The 27259-nt window shown below is 33.5% G+C and overlaps 3 protein-coding genes across 3 annotated transcripts in view; 1 reads left to right on the top strand and 2 right to left on the bottom strand.

The window, feature by feature from the left end:
- The window catches only part of LOC108545585 (leucine-rich repeat extensin-like protein 5), a 31927-nt gene extending 16697 nt beyond the window's left edge, over positions 1–15230 (top strand). The window contains exons 4-11 of the mRNA XM_017897282.1: positions 1–37; positions 5814–5895; positions 12527–12575; positions 12834–12918; positions 13004–13094; positions 13184–14154; positions 14502–14702; positions 14920–15230. The exon at positions 1–37 is cut by the window's left edge and continues 90 nt beyond it. Coding sequence (XP_017752771.1) covers positions 1–37; positions 5814–5895; positions 12527–12575; positions 12834–12918; positions 13004–13094; positions 13184–14154; positions 14502–14702; positions 14920–15054 — 1651 coding nt within the window. The 3' untranslated portion in view covers positions 15055–15230. The remainder of the gene's footprint in view (positions 38–5813; positions 5896–12526; positions 12576–12833; positions 12919–13003; positions 13095–13183; positions 14155–14501; positions 14703–14919) is intronic.
- A 1244-nt stretch (positions 15231–16474) lies between these two features.
- On the bottom strand, positions 16475–17915 carry LOC108545586 (tctex1 domain-containing protein 2). The gene is made up of 4 exons (XM_017897284.1): positions 17648–17915; positions 17108–17241; positions 16874–17007; positions 16475–16616 (listed from the first exon to the last, which is right to left on the bottom strand). Exons 1-4 carry the CDS (start codon positions 17836–17838, stop codon positions 16569–16571), a joined length of 507 nt encoding a protein of 168 aa, XP_017752773.1. The 5' UTR covers positions 17839–17915; the 3' UTR covers positions 16475–16568.
- A 368-nt stretch (positions 17916–18283) lies between these two features.
- LOC108545579 (flavin-containing monooxygenase FMO GS-OX-like 4) lies at positions 18284–26862 on the bottom strand. Its single transcript, XM_017897275.1, has 7 exons — positions 26527–26862; positions 24800–25034; positions 21763–21904; positions 21188–21499; positions 20244–20394; positions 19570–19844; positions 18284–19025 (listed from the first exon to the last, which is right to left on the bottom strand). The coding sequence occupies exons 2-7, from the start codon at positions 25006–25008 to the stop codon at positions 18813–18815; spliced, it is 1302 nt and encodes a 433-aa protein (XP_017752764.1). The 5' UTR covers positions 25009–25034; positions 26527–26862; the 3' UTR covers positions 18284–18812.
- Positions 26863–27259: the final 397 nt, after the last annotated feature.

The following is a 27259-nucleotide window of genomic DNA, read 5'->3' as shown; positions in this document are numbered from 1 at the left end:
TCCTGGTTTGGACTTCATCGACTCGGAATTACAAAATGTAAGTTAATTTTATTTCAATTTCATCCATTTTTATATGCACGTATTTATTTTGATAATAGGAGTATTTTTATTCTGATGGATTGTAGCTTTGCATAACTTTGGTAATAAATACTACGAATCATAGAAAAGAATATTGACTTGGAACATTCTTTTAGTATTAATTTCGCTTTCTCGTGTCAAATAATCGGTTATTTAGTATCGTTAGTAATTAATTACATAAAAATATACTAATTTAGAGAATTTCTTTTATTACTGATATTGATCCAAATTGAGAAATACATTATTTATTCACAGAAATAAAAATTAATGTAGGGACCTTGTTTTAAAATTAATTCTGATTGAATACGTGAAATGAATTATTCCAAATATTGAATATATTTTATTTCTTTATTTTTTTAATAAAAGATTAATAACGTTCAGATATTTATTTAAGTACAAAGCAATGAAATTCGAAAACATAAAATTATGCATAAAATTACGTACCTACTTAAAGCTTAAAAAATTCGGCACATAATTGATACTAATATAAACAGTGGCAAAAAGGAATTAAACAATTTATAGCGATTGCTACAGTAGATTATTCCAGTTTATTTTTATATAACATCTTACTTGTTCACTAAAAGAATGAATCATTCTTTTCTTTAATACTCCTTTTTTTATTCCATAAACGACCACGAGAATATGAAAAATTACGAGTGCAGACGACAGAAGATATATATATAATACATTGTAGTTTCAATTGCATTATGCAATGCTCATTCGAACTAATTTTCCATTAAATCAATATTTATGAAGTTATCAAAGCACGTCCACTTGCGTAACGTTATGAATGAACAAAGAGATTCACTCAATATACTATTCGTTCCAAATTCTAGAAAAAGGAATTATAACAATACATAAACAATTGAAAGGTAAATTATAAAGTTCAAATTATTAATATATTTTCCTTTTCTTTTTCATTTTCTCTTTTGTCGTCGTATTTCTCACAGTTACCAATGTCTGAATTTAATTACTTTATCTATTGAATATAAATTACTTAAATATGCAAATAAACTAATAATTAATACAAAACGTATGACTATTCAAATACTACCAAAAATATATTCGTATTCCTAGTATTAGTATTCCTATAGCTTATACTATTTCATTCCCCTTTATTCGAGTGAAACGCGACTTTAACATGTGTTTAGCATGACACGGAAAGCCACTTTGAAAATGTCTAGACGGATATGCAACCACCGTAATTTTAGTTTCTGCTTTTTCACCTTCTTTTATTGGAATCTGGCGGTTCCAATTATATGTCAAAGAGATTGCATCGCTCGAGATTCGCCTGGAGGTGCAAGCGTTTTGCACGGTTCTACGTCTACGTACTTAATGTACAGACTCATGATGTATTAGAATGATCGTGGCAAACAGTGAGATCAGTCTTACCGTTCAAAACGCTTTAATCCCAGGGTTTACAGCCATCGCGGAATACAATCTTACATGCAGCTAAAATAAATCGACCGAGCACGTAATTTTGTTCTCATAATTCGTGTTCTAAGACACTTTGCTATTACTTTGATTTAAAATTAATCCGATATTGGGTTAATCGCTGTTAATTATTTGGTCAATTTGATTTATATCATGAAAACGTTGAATTTTTATAGATATATCCAGGATAAATTTTCTTTTATGACATGACTGATATTTATACCTCAATTTGTGAAATATTTTAGAAAACAGTTTAAAAATTTTATTACTACGCATCAGTGTGCATTAGACTATTTATGCAAATGATTAACTCTTTATTACCAGAATTTTGTCCATTTATGACAGAAAAATTATAATCACTTCCAGAGAAAGTAATAGTAAACTATATTATTATAGTTCACTTCCAGGGGAGTAATGGCAAACTATAATATCGTATAGTTACATATCTCGTTTAAAAAATTGTTTAGTCGACGATATTCATTTTATTTCAATGATCTAAGCAATTAAGGCACATCAGCCACTGATGACCACCATGGTTTTTTTGAGAAAACAAACTCCGGCCATGTGTGACCCACGTGGCAATCAACGTAATAACACTATAATAAGAAATAAATTTCAAAAAATTAGCACGCAAATAAATCACCCTCAAATCATATATCCCACAAGAAACAAACAACATCCCATTCATCCATTCTTCCTGTAATAGAACACCATACTCTACCCCTAACAATCATTCTGATTCAACAAACACTTCTACAAAATTTTGCAAGCAGTATCCATTATTATCCAAGGTGTCATTAACTTCATAACAAAAAGCTTCGAGTGGCTACTTCCACTTAACAAAAGAATCTGCAAACTCGAAGGGTTAATATCAAAATAAAAGACAAATTTAAAAAACGAACACACGAACAAGTCAATCCCAAATTATAAATCCTTAGAATAAAAGCACATAACATCGTACCCATTATTCCATCACGCAGTCTACCCCTTACAGCCATTCCACTCCACCGATCACGATTACGAAACCTCGCAAACACGCCGTTGCAACTTCCTGCATGAACCAAACCCATATCTCAAATCTCCGGGAGTATCTCATAGAAAAGAAAGCTCTACCCGCAGAAGACGATCTAGGATCTCTACAAAGAAAAAAAAAAAAAAAAAAGAACAGCCATCGATGGCAATTATGCTAGCAGCGACGTCTATACCTCCAAGTTCCTACCCACTCACAATAGCCATGCGATAGCACAAGATAGCATCTGTGACCGAGAAATAAGACGCTTCGTTTCTTACCGGAATGCGGTATCATAAATCTGACATCTCGCGAGATGCATCGCACGTCGAGCTATCGCGCGGACCCGCGTGGTCGCTGCTGCGCATGCGCACGGGTCCACGGACTCGCCGTTGCGCATGCGCGCGAGCCAGGGGTAATTGCAGCGTTTCCTGGCCGGTGAGGCCCATAATCCGGCATTCAATGAAAATGTAGATTGGTTACACGCGCAATTTATCACGCGCATCTCGCGCCTGCCGGATAAACCTTCGGCCCTTAAGGTACGCAAGGACACCGCCTATTCTCATTTGCATACGAAATAACAGGTTCGAAAGAGCGAAATCTATGACGAGTTATACGCGTAGAATTTACGTCCTGGTTTACGTTTTAATTGAACGCCGGACACGGGCCTGGTCTCGAATAACATGTTCCACGTTCGCGCGTGCTGTAAATTATAATTCGCTCGGTTTTTCCGTATCCCGCGTCCTTTATGCTAATTCGCGATCATGAGGTTTATTTAGAGGGGATTAAATTTAAATCAAATAGATCCACTTTTCTTTTTGAGGGGAGAACTTGCGTTGGTCTTCTTCCATTTCTGAAGGGAACAACCGATGGTTTTAGCGATTCAGAGAATTCGTCTTTTTGCGTGGAAAGTGTCGGATGAGCGAGGCGAACGCGCTTTTGCCTCGTTGCTGTATGAAATGAATGCGAAATGGCGATAAGGTGAAACGTGTAATTATTCAAAATGCATATGCATGTCACCTATATCAGCCGAAAGAGCGCGGATTAAGGCGCGTAAAACGTGAACGAAACGCATAGAGATGTTAAGTGTCAGGGAAAAGGATACGCGAATACGTATTATTTTTCTGGAACAGGGTTATGATTCGATGATAATAAATGATTTTTAATTAGTATCTATTATTTAATATATCACGAATATTTGAGAACTAACAATTGTCTACGTGATATTTCCTTGTATCGATGAAATATTCATCGCGACTGAGAGTATTGAAATTCTAAATTATTCGAAGGCACTACCGATCCACCAACGCACTTTATGTACATAGGATTATCGTTACAATTACAATCTTATAAGGAGACACGCTGAAGCTCGGCCCACGTGTTTTACATTAAGCTGTGATTGTTCATCTAGTGAATCTATGTATAGAACACGAATCATGTCAAACTGAAGAACTTTAATACATAGAGTGATCAAATCTACTACGTACATAATTGCATATGATGCAATTGCATATATAATTCACACGATATGTACCATCATTTTTTTTATTTATATTGACACAATGTATTTAAAAATTTCTAAGAATTTGTTATAATTGCAATATTTATATTTATAATATTTGATTTTTAAATTTTAATTAAAATATTTTTGTTTAAAAATTGGAAGCATCTGAAACTCTAAAGAAAAATTTATAACTAAAATATCTATATTTATAATTATATAATATTTTAGTTTTTCAATTAAAAGCTTCTAAAACTCCTAAAAATGTATTTATGATTTATTATTATAATGCAATTGAAATTTTTTAAAGATTGAAAGCCTCTACAACCTCTACTGAAAATTTCATTTTATAATTATATCTTACAAAATACAAAGATAAATATAATATAATGGCGTGTGATGAATTAATTTAATAACACTGGATGGTAAAGATATTATATTGTTACACACGTGTACGAATAATTCATACCTCTGTTCTATGGAGGTTATTTAAATGAATTCAATAGAAATCATTGCGTATTCAGTGGACGTACAAGCCTCATTGAATGCAATTCGTAATCCTTTTTGTATTATTCATTCATAAAAAAAAGTCATTGATAATTCGTAATCATATTCTTAGGATAAATACTTACACAACGCTTTTATGAATGACACTGTTGAAATATTGGACGGATGCGTTGCAACATGAAATATTCTATACGAAATCTTTCTTCTTGAATTTGACTGATTAATACCATACATTAAACTTCTTCTCATCAACAAGCTAAATAAAATGACAGAAATTTTTTACGATACGCATATATTAAGTACTAAAAACACAACTATTCAAATTTGATTCATCGATTATCATAAATAATCAGAATATACCTGTACCTTTTTCACTAGCGTTTTAAATTTGAAAAAATGCCATAAAAGATATTACACGCATAAATATACTATACTATTTGTAGAAGGTTACGTAAACGTTAGGTTAGTTCGACGTTGTTTTCTGAAACTCAAGGCTGGTCATTACTTTCTGAAAAATAAACCAGCAGGTAGGCTGAAAACGCTATCGATAATATTATATTAAAAGAGACTGGTGAAACCAATTCGTGACAAACGGCACGATAAATTACGTTTCGAACGAAAGTGACCCATTCTGCCATCATTCGTCACTCGGGTTAAATAGAAGAAGCGAAGAAAATGGACAAATGGTTGCAGCATGAGCGAAGCGATATACAGAAGCTCAGAGAAATGAAGATTGCCAACTCGTTATTTCGAAGGAATAAACTGGGTTTTATCGCTGCTCGTGATGAAAAGCGGATCTTATATGAAAATTGAAAATAATCGAGATAGGCTAGGTACGAGGCACATGCCACGATCAAGTATTCCATCTGCAGAAGATGGAGGGGACTTTACAGATGTGTTCTTGGCGATGACACGATTTATTTATTACCATTTCCTTGGACTATAATTACAGTAGAAACGTGTTATTAAAAAATACATAAAACAGATATAATAAATTAAAGAGACAACTTTGATCCGTGAATAAATGGAAAGTGATCTTGTTGCAGGATAACCTTAGGCCGCAGTGGTCTTAGAAAATTTTGAAGATTAGAATATGAGATTTTGTCGTATCCTTATACTAATCTTGACGTTTACAAGAAACCTAGGTTATATTTTAATAAATAATCGCTTAGAAATAATGTTTCTATGCACGAAAAATTTCATGTGCATTGAGATGAATTTTGTAAGTAAGTTGGCATTAATATTCAGGAAAATAATATTATCAAACTCGTATCTTCGTTTCAGGTGCAGCCTGGTCAAAGTAAAACGATCGCTTACAAACAGGTGTCGTATCAATATAACAAGAGTCTCGATGGAAAACCAATTGGTAAGTTTATACTGATATTAATATACTAGCATCTCCTGGAAAATTAACAAAAAATACACAATTCGGAATAATTATACTGTCCTTATTAAATCTTTGATAACATAAACAAATAAAAGATGAAATATTCGATGAATAATGGAAATCCTAAATATAATAAAATAAGATTTCATAATCTATCATAAAATACCGTAAACAGTTTCAAATATAAAAAAAAAAAAAAAAAAGAACAGCCATCGATGGCAATTATGCTAGCAGCGACGTCTATACCTCCAAGTTCCTACCCACTCACAATAGCCATGCGATAGCACAAGATAGCATCTGTGACCGAGAAATAAGACGCTTCGTTTCTTACCGGAATGCGGTATCATAAATCTGACATCTCGCGAGATGCATCGCACGTCGAGCTATCGCGCGGACCCGCGTGGTCGCTGCTGCGCATGCGCACGGGTCCACGGACTCGCCGTTGCGCATGCGCGCGAGCCAGGGGTAATTGCAGCGTTTCCTGGCCGGTGAGGCCCATAATCCGGCATTCAATGAAAATGTAGATTGGTTACACGCGCAATTTATCACGCGCATCTCGCGCCTGCCGGATAAACCTTCGGCCCTTAAGGTACGCAAGGACACCGCCTATTCTCATTTGCATACGAAATAACAGGTTCGAAAGAGCGAAATCTATGACGAGTTATACGCGTAGAATTTACGTCCTGGTTTACGTTTTAATTGAACGCCGGACACGGGCCTGGTCTCGAATAACATGTTCCACGTTCGCGCGTGCTGTAAATTATAATTCGCTCGGTTTTTCCGTATCCCGCGTCCTTTATGCTAATTCGCGATCATGAGGTTTATTTAGAGGGGATTAAATTTAAATCAAATAGATCCACTTTTCTTTTTGAGGGGAGAACTTGCGTTGGTCTTCTTCCATTTCTGAAGGGAACAACCGATGGTTTTAGCGATTCAGAGAATTCGTCTTTTTGCGTGGAAAGTGTCGGATGAGCGAGGCGAACGCGCTTTTGCCTCGTTGCTGTATGAAATGAATGCGAAATGGCGATAAGGTGAAACGTGTAATTATTCAAAATGCATATGCATGTCACCTATATCAGCCGAAAGAGCGCGGATTAAGGCGCGTAAAACGTGAACGAAACGCATAGAGATGTTAAGTGTCAGGGAAAAGGATACGCGAATACGTATTATTTTTCTGGAACAGGGTTATGATTCGATGATAATAAATGATTTTTAATTAGTATCTATTATTTAATATATCACGAATATTTGAGAACTAACAATTGTCTACGTGATATTTCCTTGTATCGATGAAATATTCATCGCGACTGAGAGTATTGAAATTCTAAATTATTCGAAGGCACTACCGATCCACCAACGCACTTTATGTACATAGGATTATCGTTACAATTACAATCTTATAAGGAGACACGCTGAAGCTCGGCCCACGTGTTTTACATTAAGCTGTGATTGTTCATCTAGTGAATCTATGTATAGAACACGAATCATGTCAAACTGAAGAACTTTAATACATAGAGTGATCAAATCTACTACGTACATAATTGCATATGATGCAATTGCATATATAATTCACACGATATGTACCATCATTTTTTTTATTTATATTGACACAATGTATTTAAAAATTTCTAAGAATTTGTTATAATTGCAATATTTATATTTATAATATTTGATTTTTAAATTTTAATTAAAATATTTTTGTTTAAAAATTGGAAGCATCTGAAACTCTAAAGAAAAATTTATAACTAAAATATCTATATTTATAATTATATAATATTTTAGTTTTTCAATTAAAAGCTTCTAAAACTCCTAAAAATGTATTTATGATTTATTATTATAATGCAATTGAAATTTTTTAAAGATTGAAAGCCTCTACAACCTCTACTGAAAATTTCATTTTATAATTATATCTTACAAAATACAAAGATAAATATAATATAATGGCGTGTGATGAATTAATTTAATAACACTGGATGGTAAAGATATTATATTGTTACACACGTGTACGAATAATTCATACCTCTGTTCTATGGAGGTTATTTAAATGAATTCAATAGAAATCATTGCGTATTCAGTGGACGTACAAGCCTCATTGAATGCAATTCGTAATCCTTTTTGTATTATTCATTCATAAAAAAAAGTCATTGATAATTCGTAATCATATTCTTAGGATAAATACTTACACAACGCTTTTATGAATGACACTGTTGAAATATTGGACGGATGCGTTGCAACATGAAATATTCTATACGAAATCTTTCTTCTTGAATTTGACTGATTAATACCATACATTAAACTTCTTCTCATCAACAAGCTAAATAAAATGACAGAAATTTTTTACGATACGCATATATTAAGTACTAAAAACACAACTATTCAAATTTGATTCATCGATTATCATAAATAATCAGAATATACCTGTACCTTTTTCACTAGCGTTTTAAATTTGAAAAAATGCCATAAAAGATATTACACGCATAAATATACTATACTATTTGTAGAAGGTTACGTAAACGTTAGGTTAGTTCGACGTTGTTTTCTGAAACTCAAGGCTGGTCATTACTTTCTGAAAAATAAACCAGCAGGTAGGCTGAAAACGCTATCGATAATATTATATTAAAAGAGACTGGTGAAACCAATTCGTGACAAACGGCACGATAAATTACGTTTCGAACGAAAGTGACCCATTCTGCCATCATTCGTCACTCGGGTTAAATAGAAGAAGCGAAGAAAATGGACAAATGGTTGCAGCATGAGCGAAGCGATATACAGAAGCTCAGAGAAATGAAGATTGCCAACTCGTTATTTCGAAGGAATAAACTGGGTTTTATCGCTGCTCGTGATGAAAAGCGGATCTTATATGAAAATTGAAAATAATCGAGATAGGCTAGGTACGAGGCACATGCCACGATCAAGTATTCCATCTGCAGAAGATGGAGGGGACTTTACAGATGTGTTCTTGGCGATGACACGATTTATTTATTACCATTTCCTTGGACTATAATTACAGTAGAAACGTGTTATTAAAAAATACATAAAACAGATATAATAAATTAAAGAGACAACTTTGATCCGTGAATAAATGGAAAGTGATCTTGTTGCAGGATAACCTTAGGCCGCAGTGGTCTTAGAAAATTTTGAAGATTAGAATATGAGATTTTGTCGTATCCTTATACTAATCTTGACGTTTACAAGAAACCTAGGTTATATTTTAATAAATAATCGCTTAGAAATAATGTTTCTATGCACGAAAAATTTCATGTGCATTGAGATGAATTTTGTAAGTAAGTTGGCATTAATATTCAGGAAAATAATATTATCAAACTCGTATCTTCGTTTCAGGTGCAGCCTGGTCAAAGTAAAACGATCGCTTACAAACAGGTGTCGTATCAATATAACAAGAGTCTCGATGGAAAACCAATTGGTAAGTTTATACTGATATTAATATACTAGCATCTCCTGGAAAATTAACAAAAAATACACAATTCGGAATAATTATACTGTCCTTATTAAATCTTTGATAACATAAACAAATAAAAGATGAAATATTCGATGAATAATGGAAATCCTAAATATAATAAAATAAGATTTCATAATCTATCATAAAATACCGTAAACAGTTTCAAATAATCCTATCTTCGTTATTAAGGTATTAATAATGCAAATATTTAATATACCAAATATTCAAAAAATAATAAAAAATTGTCACATAAATAAAAAAATATTATACGAGACTAAAAAGAAAAAAAAGTAAAACAAACATTCACACAATGCCTAGTATCAGTACTACAAAGATAAATAAAAATAAAAAATTATGATAAATAGAAATATCAAATATTAACATCGCTGTAACACTAAACTCTATAGCTGTTTAATAAACGTTAGAATGGCAATAAAGAAAAGAAGGAAAAATGAAGGAAAAATGAAAGGAAAATACAAGCAATATCTCAGAACCACGATCACGATATCGAGAAAGAAATTTCGTCTCACGGTGCGAAGAGAAGAGAAATTTCATTAACGATACGAAAGAAACGGAAACCGGAAGAGTGAAACCGATACCTGAAAGAGAATCCTAAAAGGAAATGAGATTTTGGTAAAAAGCACGCAGCTTGTGACGGAACGTGCGATATACCGCTATGAACCCTCGGGCGTGTTCGCAAGGAATCGCGCGCAAGCGCTGGCGCGTTTTAAACGCTCGTGGAAGGAAGGGGAGCTGGTCACTCGTGTCGCTCCTTTTAAGGCGCGGAACGGCCTTGCAGGTATACGGTTAATTAACAATGAGAACGACAAAACGAGGGAAGTTCGTTGCTTGTCGCGAGAAATCCGCGAAACTCACCTCACCACCTCCGTTTCATCGATTCTACTCGATTACGTGCTGTTGAATACCGCAAATCCGATGGGAAAATGAAGTGTCTTTGTAAACAGTATTGTCTCGAACGATTTACCAATGAAAATGAAGCTGGTACAACACGGCAAACAGTGAATGAGAGATCGAGAATACAATTTTATTGGATTCCTATGTGTTCCAATTGTATAGTTATCCTTATACCCTTCATCACGGGTGCATCGCGAAGCATAAAGCTTTGTTAGCTCTACCGCTTTTTTCTCTACGAATCGATGGAACGAGACTGACGAGAACACAGCAGACCATTACTCGGCTATTAACTATGTACATTTTAATGGAGGAGCAATGTAGCTGGCCGATAGGCATTTACTAGGTGATAAATGCAGGAAGAGGATCGTGTTCTGGAAACGTATTATTCGCATCAAGGAAGAACTTGAGGCTTGAAAAATTTGTCCTCGAGGAGTATCGTTCACTTAACCTCGTGTCTATGTGGGTAGTTAAATGGAGAGGTTAATTATTCCAATTGTTTTTACCCCTTGACAGAATTATTATACACGAATATTTTTGTCATTCATATAGCGAATAATCAGTAATTGAAATTTTGTTCTATATCTTTTTACCGTCTATTGTAAAAATACTAATTGACCAAGCTGATATTTTATTTGAATCAATGTACCTTAGTTAACAAATTCTCATGCATCTCACAATTAGTCTTCTATCGACTATTTCTTCCGTGTTCTATTAAAATATCAAATCAAAATTACCTTAAATCGTACCACGTATAAGGAATATATTAATTCATTACATCTGACATTCTATTATACTACAATAATTTATAATTCTAAATTATACAATAATCTAAAATTTTCCGTGTTTCCTGAGATTAATATGTATACAAATATCGCATACGTATATGTACATAAGAAGTGATAACCCATAGTTTACATCTTTTTCTACAAATTTTACCTTATGTGGAAAATGAATGCGTCGAAATGATAATCGAAATACGAAAAAACGAATGAACGAAATTTCATCGTTTACGAGTGGAAAAATTGATTTTTTAAGAAACACTGAAAATCGCAGGACGTGCTATCATTTTGCCTCGCGCTATATTATACCAAACTACCAAACCTAAACCTGTTAATGATTCAAAACTGTCGTTAAAAAATTACATCTCCAAGTCACTCGATAATAACATAAATTACCATTTTAATACACGAATCATGCAGCCTATAAACAAGTAAACGACCAGCAGTGAACTCGGACTATGCATAAGTTTCAGGAATAAACTTTCCATAGACAAGGTACTTAACCCAGCAGGATCGCGAAACGCTATATTCCGTGAAACATTATGTCTAATAAGCATGCATTATGCAAAAGGGGAACGCAGCGTTGTAAATGTGGCAATTGCTGAAATTCTATGAGGTTCCGGTAAACCGTGGTCGCAGGTAACACGACAACGCCATTATACGGAGAAGATTTCCGCGCTGGCTGTCTCTCTATATGGAAGTGACGTTGCGACCAGAGCGTGTGTTCTTTGCGGTAACACACGATACACAAGCGTATCCATATTAGGGTTGCGTATAACAGAAGGTTGACCCGATTTCTCCGTCCCTCTGTTGCACGACAGACAGAGAGGAAAGAAAAGGCAGAAGAAAAAAGATGGAAACCCTGATTCGAATCGAAAAATCGGCGACATTGAGACACAAGGATGTCCATTGTCATTGGGTTACCGGGTGATGGCCGTTCGTTTACGCTTCGAATGTTTATCGCTCTACTTACGTCGTGATATTCTATTGCATCGAATTTTTAATCGTCGAAAAAATAATGCTTCGATTAGAAAATCACGGTGCAATTTTGCGCAGAAGAATTTTAAATGAGAATTGAAATCCTGTAGTTCTATGTTGCCATTTTACTGCGAAATTGCGTTGACCTTTTGGTGATCGAAGAAATAATTTTTTAAATTAAGAAACTGTGACGTTAATTGACAGAGAATTTGAATTTTTAAATTTAATCTTCTTATATAGTCATATATTATTTACAAGAATCTACATTTTACTCTTCGCTTCTTACTTCCAAAAGGTAAATTGTTTTAAATGTGAAATAAAAAATTTAATAACAATATTCTTAAGTTATATAGCTTACGAAAGCAAACAAATACTTTACTAAAAAAAATTAAATTATTCAACTGTAAACTCGTCTAAAACTGAAAAAAGTCATAAATATTGATATAACGTTAAGCTAAATTTCCCCTTTACATTGCAGATTCGTGGACAACAGACAATGCATTAACTAACACTAGTTCAGCCATGATGTAAGTACCACTCTTTCACGAAGGAGACGAAAATATCAAAATTGCTTGTATCCGTGCCAACAAAATTACATCTACGCTTCTTGCAAGAGCAAAAACTAATAATTCAAATTTGAGCTATAAAATCCGAATGGATTCACGTTTCGTTGTTTACTATCTACAACCGCGAAATTAGGCATTCCGCTATCGCATTACTAACCAACGCTATTACCGAAATTCCCTCAAATTATAATACACCGTGTAACGATATATATTTTACAGCGATGATATTCGAGAAAGGACCTACGAAGAAAGCACAATGCACCGTAGCTTAGAACCTGTTAGCAAACCAGTCAACAGAGAACTAGTGAGTCCTTTGTCTCCTACAGTACCTTGCACACACCATCGAGTTCACGCGACCTACACGATATAAAAGAATATTCACATTTCAGGTATATACCGATACTTCTACATCTCGTTCGAAACAAACATCGCCTTTACCAGGTACTCAAAAGGATGTCAAATACATCCACGAGTCTTCGAGTAAGTATAAAGACCCCTAAAGTCCACAAACCTACTGCACCAGTGAGTTTCCTAACAAAATCTATTCTTACAATTTTTTAATGTCACAGGTTACCAAACAGAGCCGGTACAAAACACGGTAACAACAATGCACACGAGTGCCACACAAGAATACGGAAACGTGGAGTATATACCAGTGCCATCGCCAACACCAGCGATACCGATCAACCTGGCACCCGGTCCGAACACAAAAGTAACAACCACCATCAAAACATACACGTACGAGCTACCGGGGCCACCTGAAACCTATCTACCAGGTGGCAATGTGCCAGGAACCGTTGTGCTGCCAGGTGATCAAACTATCACGTACACGATACCAAAAGGAACTACCTCAGCCACGGACAAAACGATTACCTATCAGACCGTGACCGAGAACGTTCCATCTAGAACGCCAACTAGGTACAGTAGCCCACCACCTCCAGTGACAGACATTACAAAGAAATCCACCACGATCCATCAAGAGTCAAAGTTCTACCGCGAGGACCATCTTGGTAGTCCACCAGGGCAGCCAACGACGACGGTCTATCCTGCCTCGCCACCCTCAGAGAATAAGACGACTATCACGAGAAACGAAAAGTACTATCAAGTCGATGGAGGTTATCCAAACGGACATCCACCTGGTGATCGACCGGATTATCCGGGAACGACAGTGATCTATCAGAACCAACCACCTACTATAAACGAGACGCATACTACCATAAATCGCATCGAGGAACACTATCCTAGTCGGCCACCGTCCAGTGGACGACACCCGACACCTGATAAACCGGGAACACCGGTTAATTATTATACATCACCACCACAATCTACCACCCCACCGCAGTCTACCACGACTATATATAAATTTTCGAACACGACCACTACGGTACCACCGAACAAGAATCCCGAAGACCACGAGGTTTTGTTACCTAAACCGTTCCCAACCGAGGGTGTTCAAGTTTATCCGGCCAAGCCGGCTAGCAACGTACAGACTCCGCCAAAAAAGTTGGAGGATCTCATGGCATCCTTTTCTGACACCGAGGTAAGGGGAAGAGTTTATTTTCTAATTTCTTAAGGGGTTATATTCGTATACATATTGCAAAGTTTAAAGTTTATTCATTTTTTTCTAAGTAGATGTTGCATCGTGATTTATTTTCTAAGTGTATTTAATTATTCTTCTAGAGTACAAAATAATTATTTCTGTTGTCTTTTCAAGTTGTTATCACGCTCCCAATAAATATGCTTTAAACACTGGCATAGTGTTAATAAATTGATCATTAATATTATAAATAATAATAATAATTTTAGTTACCTTGAAATTACTGAATTTAATTTGCTAAACTTGCTTGATTATCAGTGTGCAAGATAAATAATTGCCATTTTTTTTAGCGTGAGGTACTGGAAGACATTGAGAAGAGAGAAAAGGAACAACAGAAAGAATCACCATCGACTAAAAAAGAAGTCGATTTTGTGCCTCACACACCACCCAAAGTGAAAAGTAAAAATGTCGCTGGGCCTCCAGTTTATTACCCTCCAGGAGCAGCAGAATTCACTAAAAAAGAAGAATCTAGCGCTATGGCACAAGCTGGTGTAAGTAGAATATGAATTTCATTGATCACAATTTAATTTTGAGCAAAGATATACATGTACTTAGATTGCAAATACATTTTAATCTTCGTTACAAATTAATTGGAGAAGAATTATATAACTAGCAGTGAATAATTTCTATTTTAGTCTTTTGTTCAGTATACTTGTATCGTATACCTATACATCTACAGCATGTATATAAAATTATGTTTTTTCACAGGGTGGATGGCAAAAAGCTAGAGCAAAATACGAATACGAAGCATCCAGTAAGAGCAAATCAAAATCAAGCAGTGGTAAAGCAGTCGTCCCTGTCTGTCTGCCCCTCTGCTGTGCCTTGCCATGTGTAATTATGTAACTTATTTTAATATTAATATTAACGCGTTAACCGATTAAGTAACTTAATAGTCATGTTTTCAACGATCGCGCGTCAGGATTGATCAGTCTTCCGTAATTTGCGTAGAATAAAACGTAGGAAGAATATTTTTATCGTAAGGAATAATAAATAACTCTAAGAAGCTACGAAATAACTAGTAAAACATCAAATATTTTTCTGATTCTCTGTTTGTCAACAATCATGTGTATATATATATATAAATATCGATAAATAAATATACACTTGAAACTTGGTATAATTTTAATCCGAGGAAGTAATGATTAGAAGAAATTAAATATCATAGTATCATAATTAAATGTAAGTTTTCTAACTTATACATAATTATACTGATGTATTTCTTTTTTCCTTTATTTTCTTTTCTTTTTTATTGTTCCCATTTTCATACTAAATAATTTTTGCAAACAGACGAAGTTATAATATACTATTTTCTTTTTTTATTTTGATTTTTATCTGCGATTTATCACAATGTTATTTTATAGAGAATACTGAATGCATCCTGTTGAACACAGGTATTAAGCAACTGGGTTCTGTTCATTCTAATATTATATCTTCATTTTCTACACTCTTAGGAATAAAAAACTTATTTATTTTCCCTTTCTCTTTATTACAAAAATACTCTTATATTTCTTACAAGTTCTACATTTCATCATACACATTACGTCGTATTTATATACAAAAATGTATTGATATAAAATACGTATCTTATACTCTGTATTAAAATTTTCTAAGATCCAAAATAGTTTCAATAATTTCTCCCAAGAATTGAAAGTTTAAGTGAACATTGCGGCGGGAAAATTTTTTTACAAATAATTTCAATGGCGTGTACTTTTCTATGCCATTATATTATTACAAACCATATTTTATGTACAATACATTATGAAACACCCAAAACTGTTCTTCTAATTTTCAGATATGTTATAACGATTAATTATATATTTACGTAGTTACAAAATTTTGCGATGAAACAAACGAGTATCGATTACATATGCAATACATTTTATAAGCTATTTAGTATCCTCAAAAATTTGTAGAGACCATTTTGTCGAAATAATTTTCATAGTTTAGAATAAACTTAATATACCTAAATATAAGTAAAAGTCATAGCCATAATAGCCAGTGCCTCTAATCACGTTTAAAAAACTTTTGTAACTATAGAATAATACCGTGAATTATGGTGCTATAATAATTTTAGTGAACAAAGAAGTGTAAATGTAATGCACACTCATTAAAAATATGGGAATGTGTATTATAAAATACATGGATACAGATATTTCTGAATATGTAAAAATTGTGCCATGACAATATATATAAAATGTGTGTTAATAACTAGTAGTAGCTTCTATTTTAATAAAATGTCTACTCCTCCTATGAGAGCATAAATATTTATTCTCCCTCCATTTGCAACATTTTAAAATACTATTGTCGGTAAATACCAAATATGTATTAAATCACATCTAGAAATATGTAACCACTCTTTAATAAAAATATACAGCATACACAGTAGCCACGCAGAATATTGTATCCTGAAAAAATATTATTACCTTTGTATTGAAGAAATGCTATTTTAAAATTTTTCTATTATTTAAAATTTTAAATATTTATCATTAACAATTAATCTCTAAATCTCTAAAAAGCAATATAAATCCTTAGTAATATCTTTTTTACACAAAATTAATGCTATAAGATACTAAAATACTATCAATGTAAATTATATTCCTAAATTTGAACATAATAATTGTACAAGAATTTAAAATATTAAAATTACTTGTGCAATTCTTACATTTAAAAAATTATCATGTGCATACGAATCTGCCTCTGCATCCCAAATACATCTTGTAGCCATTTTTACCCCAGCACCATGTTGTTCACCCAAAACCACATTTACGATATACTTGTAACGTTTGAACTTTAACTCTAAAAGTACACAACAAATTATTTAAAATTTAGAAGCATCTGATCAAAATTAATATATTGCTTTATAAGCACCTAACTTATTTCAAAAAAAAAACTTCACCTTTCACTTTTTCTCTAATTGTATCTGCTATATCTCTAGTCCATTGAGCAGCTTCCTGAGCATTGTAAGTTTTCGCAGAAAGCTGATCAAATAACACATTATGTATAACCTCCTTAGCGCTTAAAGGTTTAAACCTGCATCGAAAATATTTATTCTTTTTATATCATGATCAGATATGATATATCTTATTAAACTACAATTATAAATAAAATTTTATCAACCAACCAAACTATTGCTCTTCATATTACTCATTTTAACAATTTTTTATTAACACTAAAAAGCTATCCTGCATATAAAATATCTTCCACAAATTGTTTATAATAGCAATACTAAATTGCCATATATAATTCCTAGTTATAAATTATTACTTAATATTTAAGAAAAAAAAAGTATTACCGTTTACTCGTAATATACGTATTAAACGTAAAATAAAATGAAAATTAGCAAATAAACTTCGTATAGTTAAAGTTTTGTTCAAAAGTGTTTAAACTAAAACCATACGGTTCAACTTTAAAGGATATAATATTAATAATAAAGTACTTCTCGTGTAACTGTGGACGCATTTGATAAACCGGTTGTTCTGGCGTCGCGGTTTCTGTGTCATCAAGCACCTCCACATTCACCCTTGATTTTTCGTCTTTCTGAGCATTTTCTTCATCTGGAACTTCTTCTCGACTTTCTTGTACCTTTTCTGATGCAACAGTAGCTTTACTTTGAATATTCTCCGCCATTTATTTTAATTATATTGAAATTTCTTCAAAAACTAAAATATATTTCACACCACACTTAGGTTATACACTCTGTCACGTCAATAGCTGCGGCACGAATACTAGAAACGCGCGCTTTTCTTTGTAGCCACCATTTGCCGGGAAATTTAATATCAATTACTAGGAAGCATATTAATTTTGAAATGTAATCATTGAAAAAGTACTCAACTTCTTATAATAAAAATTTTGTTTCCTTATATAAAATTTGTTTCCTTACAGTTTATTACTATTTCCAATCCGAAGTGAAAATTAGTTAATAATAATTAGTTTAGATACATTATAAATGTTATGAAGGAATATAGGAGCAACTAAACTACAAAACCGTAGATTTTCACGAACAATTTTATTTAAATCATGGTATTAATTTATCCTGTTAGTCGCGCTAACATGAGTCTTTATTTCGCTTGTCAAAATATTATCCTTCATTTTGTATAATTCTTCCTTTATCTAAAATATTCTTCCTTTATATAAAAATCCTTTGATTTTTAATCGATATGAGTAACAGTACAATGTAATTGACGCATTCTTTATGTACAACATGAGCGTGCTATTATCACATTTTCGCATTAAAGTGTACCTTGGAAATGATACTAAACCATATCGAACGCATTATAAGGCATACTCGCTTGCGTAAGTTTTACTTACTGCGTGTATATACGTATTCGTCTAGATACACACTTTACTCCATAAAGTGGTATGTAAAGCGCAGGAAGAATTCGCGTAATCGAAGTTCTGTGTGTTTTGAATTGATTTATCTCGGCAAATGTGCACTAGCATTTCACTTCTAGCAAATTAAGACACTAAGGTACTCTTACGTTTAGTGGAACGAGAAATGCAGGTAACACCACTGAACGCGAAAGCAATTGTGAGCTTTGAACGATTTCAGTCCAAAAGTATTCATTATCTGAAATATCTCCTTTGATTTTCGAGTTTAAGCCTTAACAGGGTTTACAGCAACACACTACGAAATTTTCATCGTCAATTATGCGATATTGATAATTTTTGTAATTGCCAATATCCAATTCACGCATTTGGTTCGAGTGATCGTAGATTTTCCTGATTACTGGTGGAAAACTCGGAATGCCTGTAGCCGCTGCAAGCTCATCATAATACGCCCATTGTCGTTCCTTTAGTTTATTGATATGCCTTAGCTGTGGAAATAAAAATTTTCATTTGTATTTTTATTCTTCAATTATATTTGAAACAACGAGAGGGTGGGATTAAATTATAATTTCGTTTTAATTATGTATAGTAATTTTTTAAATTAGTTAAATTTCTACTCAGTTGGAACTTGTTTCTAAGTTATTTACAATAACAAGTGCATTGGTTTTTATTATTCTAATTTTTTAAAATTATCATTTACTATGTAGACATAAATATTTATAATTTTCCAAAATGATGAAATAATTTGTATCTTCTTTTTGAAGATTTCTAAATAATTAAAGTTACATCATAGAGTTGCAAGTAGAATAGCTGCAACTACGAAATAACTAGTATGCCTATATAATTAATTAAAGAAAATAAATAATCAGAAGTATACTATAAAAATAAAATAATTGCAAAGGAGTTTGTAATTTTTATATTATATAAGATTAGAACTTTTAAGTAAAAATTTATAATCTTTCCAATCTTTAATGTGAAAGAATAATATAGAAAGACATAACGTTATATTAAGTTCATAAACAAAGTGTGCACCTGAATTCCACGGTCGAGCAGAGCTTTCTTTTCCACTTCATACTCTTCTCTCATTTGCTGCGCAGAAGGTAGCTTAATGTGACCTTCGATAATGTTCAATATATACTGTGCTTGTATATGGAACATGGGGAACGGAATTACAATTCCTGGCAGTCCCATTATGAATAAACTCGGATAATCGATGTGTATCAGGTGTTTGTAAATCGGCTCGACATGGTTGTCGTCGGTACGCATCTCAACTTTAGACGACATAAAGGGATACGTAAATTTATAGCCTGAAAGCATAACATTCATCGAAATCGCGGTATTAACGAATATGGAATTGAGAAGGTCAGGGTCCTACCGAGGGACAAAACGATCTATACGGATTTATCTTATCTTCTAAATATTCCAAGCAAATTCATACTTTATCAAATTTAGCGAAAGAAATTAATTCTTAAAAAATATGCAAACTTCATGGGAATTAGAATTAATATCGGCACGTGTTAATTGGTCTGATAATTTATGACTAGAATGGAATATGACGTTTAAACTGAAGCATAGTAGAGGTTTTATCAGTTGATTCAGGCCTGAAGAACATTCGACAGGGCCCTGACGAAATTAATTTACTTATGTATAATTAATTTGGGATACCTCGATCACTTATATGTACGAAGGAGATCAAGTCTTTTTACCGGTGCAATATATAAAGTTGTCTACTTCAGCTGTGGAACCATCGCGGAAGATGAATATGTTTCCTTGAATCGATTGGATTCCAGGCCTCTGTTCCACGTTTTTAGGCATTTTCGAATCACCCAGTGCAGATAAATTATGGCTTAAATATACCTGTGTTAATAGGAAGAGAACTAATAGATTAACAGTTATAATAGAGAGAAATGAATTTTGAAGTATTTCAATGTTAGACTGTCAACTCAATAAGTTGTATCGAACTTTTGTCGAAGGCATTGTTCTCTTGTTTGTCATTATAAAACTTCAGTATAAAAAGAAAATAGCTAGAAGTCGGTAATATCTGGGTAATATTTATCATGTCTCATTGGTATAAAAGTATCTCATGAAATAATTCTATAAAATAAAATAATTTTAACGAATAAAAACAATCCTATCTACAATATCAAAGCGATAAAATGTAATATCTTTTTATTCTCAGATAAATTCAATATTATTTTCTCATGCTATCTAGAATTAACTTTTTTACCGATAGCCCTTTTTAAAGGGCTACAGTATATTAGCAACGATTTTCAAAATATTCGACCGAAATTCTTATAAAAATGGTAAAGAAGAAAAATGGTCAAAGTAGACGAAATCAATGCACTGTTTGAAAACAAAGTTATTATAAATTACAACGCAACTCTTAAATCAATTAGTATCGTGAGATGACTCGTTACGAACGAAAGCTGTGCCTCGTGCCTCGTACGATAGCGTGTAATCGCAAATAACTCATTCACATGCACAAAAAATTTTCGCGATTCGCGATATAACTCGTGTTTCAACGTGCACAATACGTGATAAAATTCATTTTTCTTGAGTTTGCTTGTGTAAAAGTAGAAACAGGGATCGAGAGAACGAATCTTTCGGAAACAAGTCCCGACAAAGTAACACCGAGTGACATTTCGTGTACCTTCTCAGCATACTGCGAGACCTCCATGGCAATATCGATACCGGACCAGGACGCGCCTAGGATGCAAACTTTCTTTCTGGCGTACACTTCCGGTACCCTGTACTGATGGCTATGTATAGATCCGCTAGGGAAGCTTTCGATACCTGGAATGCGTGGAATATGGCCTACAGTGTAATGACCATTACAGAGGACCACAACGTCGAATGTTTTAGTTGTCTCTATTTTGGTTTCCATGTCCACGTAGGTGATCATCCAGATAGTTTGACCGTTCCGCAGAGTTTCCGGTTCCACGTGTTTCACTAACGTGTTTAACTGAAAATTTGATATTGCAAAATTTGTGTCTTAGAGTGAGCCAATGACGAGAGTAATTGGGATAATTCTCAAATTGTTCAAAATTTAAAAAATATTCAAATTAAACTTTTACTCTAAATTGTATTTGTACCGATAAATAGTACTCGCAGTAATTTTATTTCGGCAATTAAATATTCTTATTTAAAGAATTCACTTTTAAACATTATAGAAATCAGAACGTAAGTTTGTAAAATCTAGTTTTAATTTTTGTAAGCGATCATTACCTTTATGTGTGGATATAAATTAAAATGTTTCGCATAATCCCAAAGATATTCTCGAATTACGCTATGGTGAACGAATGATGGTCCCTCATCGTGTTTCATTGGAAAATCTGGTATTTGCATTATTTCCCGAGGAAGATTTGTTCTGTAACATATTTCGATAATTTTTTAAACAAATCGATTTTAATCGACTAAATGAAACTTTTTAATAACAACGATATTAATTTACATTTCACTTTTACCATTAAAATATTATCTTTATAATAATACCAATACCTATCTATTTAATTATGAAGTATTAATTGTTTTATATGTTTTCTATTTTATATAGAAAAATCCAGTTTACAAATAATTCCTTCTTTAAATTAAAAATATATCTTTTGCTCAAGGTTTTCCCCTATTCATTAACAATCCTCTTAAAAGACCTTCATATTCGTCCATCTTGAATTATCGTAACTTTTTATAGCTACGTTAAGGTCAAATATTTTTCCGAAAGGGACGAATCTAAACTAAACAAGTTTGTCGTAATAATGACAAAATCAATGAAATAACATCATCGATCATTTATATATTGGAATAAAATTATCCTATAATTTCTTGAACTCTTTAGATTACAATAAAATTATTCTACCATTTCGTGAACTCTATAAAATAAAACTAGTTTCGACCCAAAACGTTATTGCGTTGGAAATGCGCCTTTTAAGTTTCTATACATTTCGTAACATTTATGTCTGTTCCACAAATATTATTGTACTTCTCGTAAAACGTTTAGCAAAGAAAAAGCGAACTTTTCTAGCGTAATCGTCCTTTCCACTCTTCTGTCTCGCGTAGAGACTTCAAAATGATGACTGTTTGGGTTGCAATAACTTCCGATTCGTCACTGTTTCACGAACGATTCGTCGATCGATTAATTACTTAAATGTCGAACTTCTTTTTGTACCTAGACAGCTTATCATAGCGATTGTCTCGTTACTATGTCAAGAAGTGTATCGCGTGTCAGCAGAGTTTATCGGAAGCGGCTAGACCGAGTAGAACGCAACTAGCGCCATTGCCGGATAAATAGTATGAAAACAAAAATGATCGAACCATCTGGTGTTTGCGTCGTCGATCGAATAATCCAAATTGCGAAGAGTTTACTCGAGTATAAATTTAATTACGGAACGATTCTATTTTGCTGTTTGAGATACGCCAGCATCCTAAGCTGATGATTTAAAATTTGCACGAAATTTGAATTCTCTGTGGAAATCTTTTTACGCAAAAGTGACAAAGTAACTGATGCAATGATTGCACTCTGAGTGTTTTAAATAAAATATTGAGTATTTTGATGAAAGATATTTGAATAATTTGTGAGAATATAGTTTATATTATAAAGGTTTACGAAGTGTTGCAAGGAATGCATTTATTAATAGGAAATTAAGAAAATATACTAAAAAGCACAAAATTACTAGTCAGTGGTTTATTTTCTCGTAATTATTTTTTATTTATATTAATGATATCTTTCAAACTCTCATTATTAAATTCGATTATATAATAAATTGTGTAAATGGTGTAAAATGGTAATCAATCGTGTAAAATAACAGTATATTCGTTTTAGCAATGAAGTAAAATTGGAAGAATAATTATGGAAGTTTTATACAAACAAACTATATTAACAACACGGAATTTTCATTCTCTTCAATTGCTTATTTATACCCTTATATTAAGGTTGCACAATTCTTAATAAGGCATGAAAACAGATAAAGTAAACCTGTTTGTTAAACAAATATAACAAATTACACATCTATTGTTTACTCCGTATTTTAAATTTTTGTTTAAAATTCAAATGGCGAGAACAATTTTCCTTTGTTGTTATCTAATTATCTTTTTCATCTGAAAAAAAGTTTCCCTCTCATTTTTATCTAAAAATTATTTGGTTTATTTATTATTACTCTTATCGAGCTGATAATTATTCATTCGTGGACAAAAAGACAGTTTTTATTCGGAAACCGGTCATGTGACCGGTTCAATGTGAACACATATACGTATACATGTATATATTGTAAATTATCAATAGGTTAAGCACAAGATAACTCGTAGCTTCATAGACCAGACATCACATGTCCATTCGTAGTTGGCAGTTAACGTGTCAACATGGTTACATCCGACCATCGGAAAAATGTAACCGAACACTTTCATGCAACTGCGATGTCTACGAAGTGAAAGCGCGTCGCTCGTGCTTTTCCTCGTTCGATATCGCGAACGCTTTTCCCTTTGATCACCTGCCTCTGCTTAATTAGTACCGCGAATATTTTTCATTCCTCGAGCGATGTCGAAGCGGTATCGATTGCTATATCGAGCAAAGGCGACGGTGCGTCTGTCGCCTGCTGTAATATCGACCACGATATACGTCTACGTAGTGATGCATCTGAATCACTGAACTGTCCAACGAGTACGCGGAGGTTCTAACCACCGTCTTTCAACGTGTACTCGAACGATGAATGACCGGTCCGGATAACAACATTCGATGCTGTTTCAACGGGTTTCCTAGACTTGCATTCGCGAAAAATATGTCGAATGCGAGCACTATCCGTATCTATGTATTTGATTAATGCTATTTCAGATTGCTCTGAACTTAATTGCATTTCTACCGAGTATCTTCTATTGAAATATTTTGCGCATACGGAGTTAATTAATTGGTGTATAAAACGTGCAAATTAGATACTTAGATGATGTCAGAATATTCTCAATCGCTAGTTTCCTTCATAATTCCGAGTTTAATTGCTGAGGAGCCGAGTATAGGTGTTACTAGGTAATTCTTTGGTGAGAAATTTACTATATTTGGAATCAAATAATTAACATATCTATCGATCTAAAAATCTATTGATTTTAATACTTCAAACGAATTCAAGGATCATGTAATCAAGGAATTGAAAGAATATCACATTTATGTCTACTCGATCGATTTGGTTTGCCAAGGATTCGTTGATGAAGCGATTAGCGTTTATTGCGAGTTAGAGAGACAAAATGGCACCTGAAATGTCAAAGGAAGCTTCACACTAACCTCAGATTCTTATACATGCTACTGTGGATCGCTAATCCATGCTTGTCCACATCCGTTTCATCGGTGTAGATCCATGTTCCACCCACCTGGTCCGTTTGCTCGAATAAAGTGAGACTGTAAGTGTCCAATTTGGCGGCTGTGTGGCGAGCTACCAGTAATCCAGCTACGCCACCACCAACTATGGCAATTCTTGTCTTGCTGCTCGGCATATTGTCGACAGGAAATTCCTTGGGATCTATCGAAATCAAGGGAAATGTCGGTAAAGTTTGAATCTCAACTCGATGGTCAAGAGAACGCGAGTCTTTTTAGTGAATAGAGTACAAGGTGAATCATTGATTTGTATTTGAAATTAATTTCTATCTTCTAATTCAAGATCGAGCTCTTTATTTTTGCAAATGATCACTTGATGTAAATCATTGTCTTAATATGGCAATGAGCTTCAATATACTACACATTTTTAATTTAGATTGTGATATAAACATGAAGTACCTTTTATTTTACACTGAGAATATTAAATTTGTTAAAATGGCGGATTCGAAATTTCTTGGTTTCATATGTATTCGAAACGTACAAGTATATTTAATCGAATTACTGCTAAGCATTGTTGAGATAGAGATATTGTTATATATACGTGTTTATTTCATCATACTGCCTTTACTATTATTATCTATGTATACTATATTTTTACGTATACTATAACTCAGTGACTCTACCTGAATTTTGATTTTAGATATTTTTATCTTGAATTATGAAACGTACGAGATGAATATTAATTTGTGTTTTGTATTTAATATTCGACTTTTACTTTAGATATTTCTATTTTGGATTACGAAGCAAATAGAAAGAATTCTTATTTGAATATTGCATTTGATATTTAACTGTTGGTTTTAGACGTCTCGATTTTAAATTAGAAAACAATCGAACGAGATCTTTATTCGATCATCGCATTCGATATTCGACTTTCGTTTTACTTAAAGAAGATTTACATTTTCAGGTTTATTTTATAATTTAGATTTTAAACAATAAGAGCAGCACACCGTAACGCATATTCAAAATAATTTCATTTTAATTCGTACTCTCGTTATTGACAATATTATTTGTTTACATGTTACAGGCTCCATTTTATAAACGATACGTAACGAAATCAATTAAAAAACGCTCGTTCTATAATAGCGGTCTCTTGTACAAAGTACAATGCCTAAAGTTATTACAACGAACAATTCACATGTATTTCTTCTCGCTTTGCTTAACCTAAAATTCTGACATTCAACTTTGTCCGCGATACACAACGCTGCAATAATTAACCAACTATTCCTCGACCTATCACGAGGAAACAAACGAAGACACCAATCATTAATCAAACAGCCATTCAAGATTAACAAAACTCACTAAACGTCGAACCCATTAATCACGATCAATTCGTTAAACCAATTTCCAACCTTTTCAGACAAATAATAAGCGGAAGGCTCAGATTGGAGTGGGCTAATTTCCATTTGTAAACAATCGAATGGTCCAAAATCGAATTTAATCATACACTAAGCCAGGTATCTTTAATAAATCTACCGCAACCTCTAACTAGCTTAAATTTATATTCCAATGGAATATATTATATTATAATAAAGGAATGGAATTGTCTGGAACTTTTAAGTCTTCGAAGAAGAGGAAAAGCACGTGGAAATTAGGAAATAAACGGAAAAAGTATGAAATAAGTCCAAGTGTATACGTACGTTGAATTTCGTGAACACGTTGTTGACTGCTAACTACAGGTATCGGCTCGGTCTGCGAAGTGTAGGCTCAGAAGTAAACAAACCAACGAAAACTTGTCGAATATCTCTGCGAGTGCGTTATCTTAATGCCTTTCTTTATGGCTTTCGTTTTTTCGTTTAAGCGGGACTGTCGATAATGTGGAAATAATAGATCGGTGTAGCCTGGAAGCGACGATTATTCGACGGACGATAATAGCCGCGGAGGGAAGCAGAGAAGTGAAAGAAAAATTGGACACGTCACTGTATACGATGCACAAGAAGAAAACTAATCACGAGGCGACTCGGACTGAAGCTGAATTAAGACTGTCCATCCGTAAGCAAGCCACTGGATGCAACGGCGTCGATGGCCAGCTTCCCCTCCGATCATCGCCAGCTTACGTAAATGCCAGAGACATTTCTTTCTAGAATCGCGCTTGCAACTTGTCGCACGCCGGAGCTGCTCTTACGCACATGTTCCTGAAAGCGAATCTGCGAATACGTATGCTTTTCATCCTTTTTTCGAGAATTATTGTATTTTTATGCCGAGGCTTTCGTTGTTATTGTTTATTAACTATATGATATGTAAGTGACAGTTCCGGTGATTAAATTAATACGACGAATGGACTGTAGCCAATTTAGAGAAAGAATCAATGTTTCAGTAAGAATAATCGAATTTTTATTAACACTCGTCGAAGCTATTTGTAATAATTTATTA

This window comes from Eufriesea mexicana, unplaced genomic scaffold (genome assembly GCF_001483705.2).
Source record: "Eufriesea mexicana isolate 0111107269 unplaced genomic scaffold, ASM148370v2 scaffold497, whole genome shotgun sequence".
Classification (NCBI taxonomy): Eukaryota; Metazoa; Arthropoda; class Insecta; order Hymenoptera; family Apidae; genus Eufriesea; species Eufriesea mexicana.
This window is presented reverse-complemented; position numbering and strand designations above follow the sequence as displayed.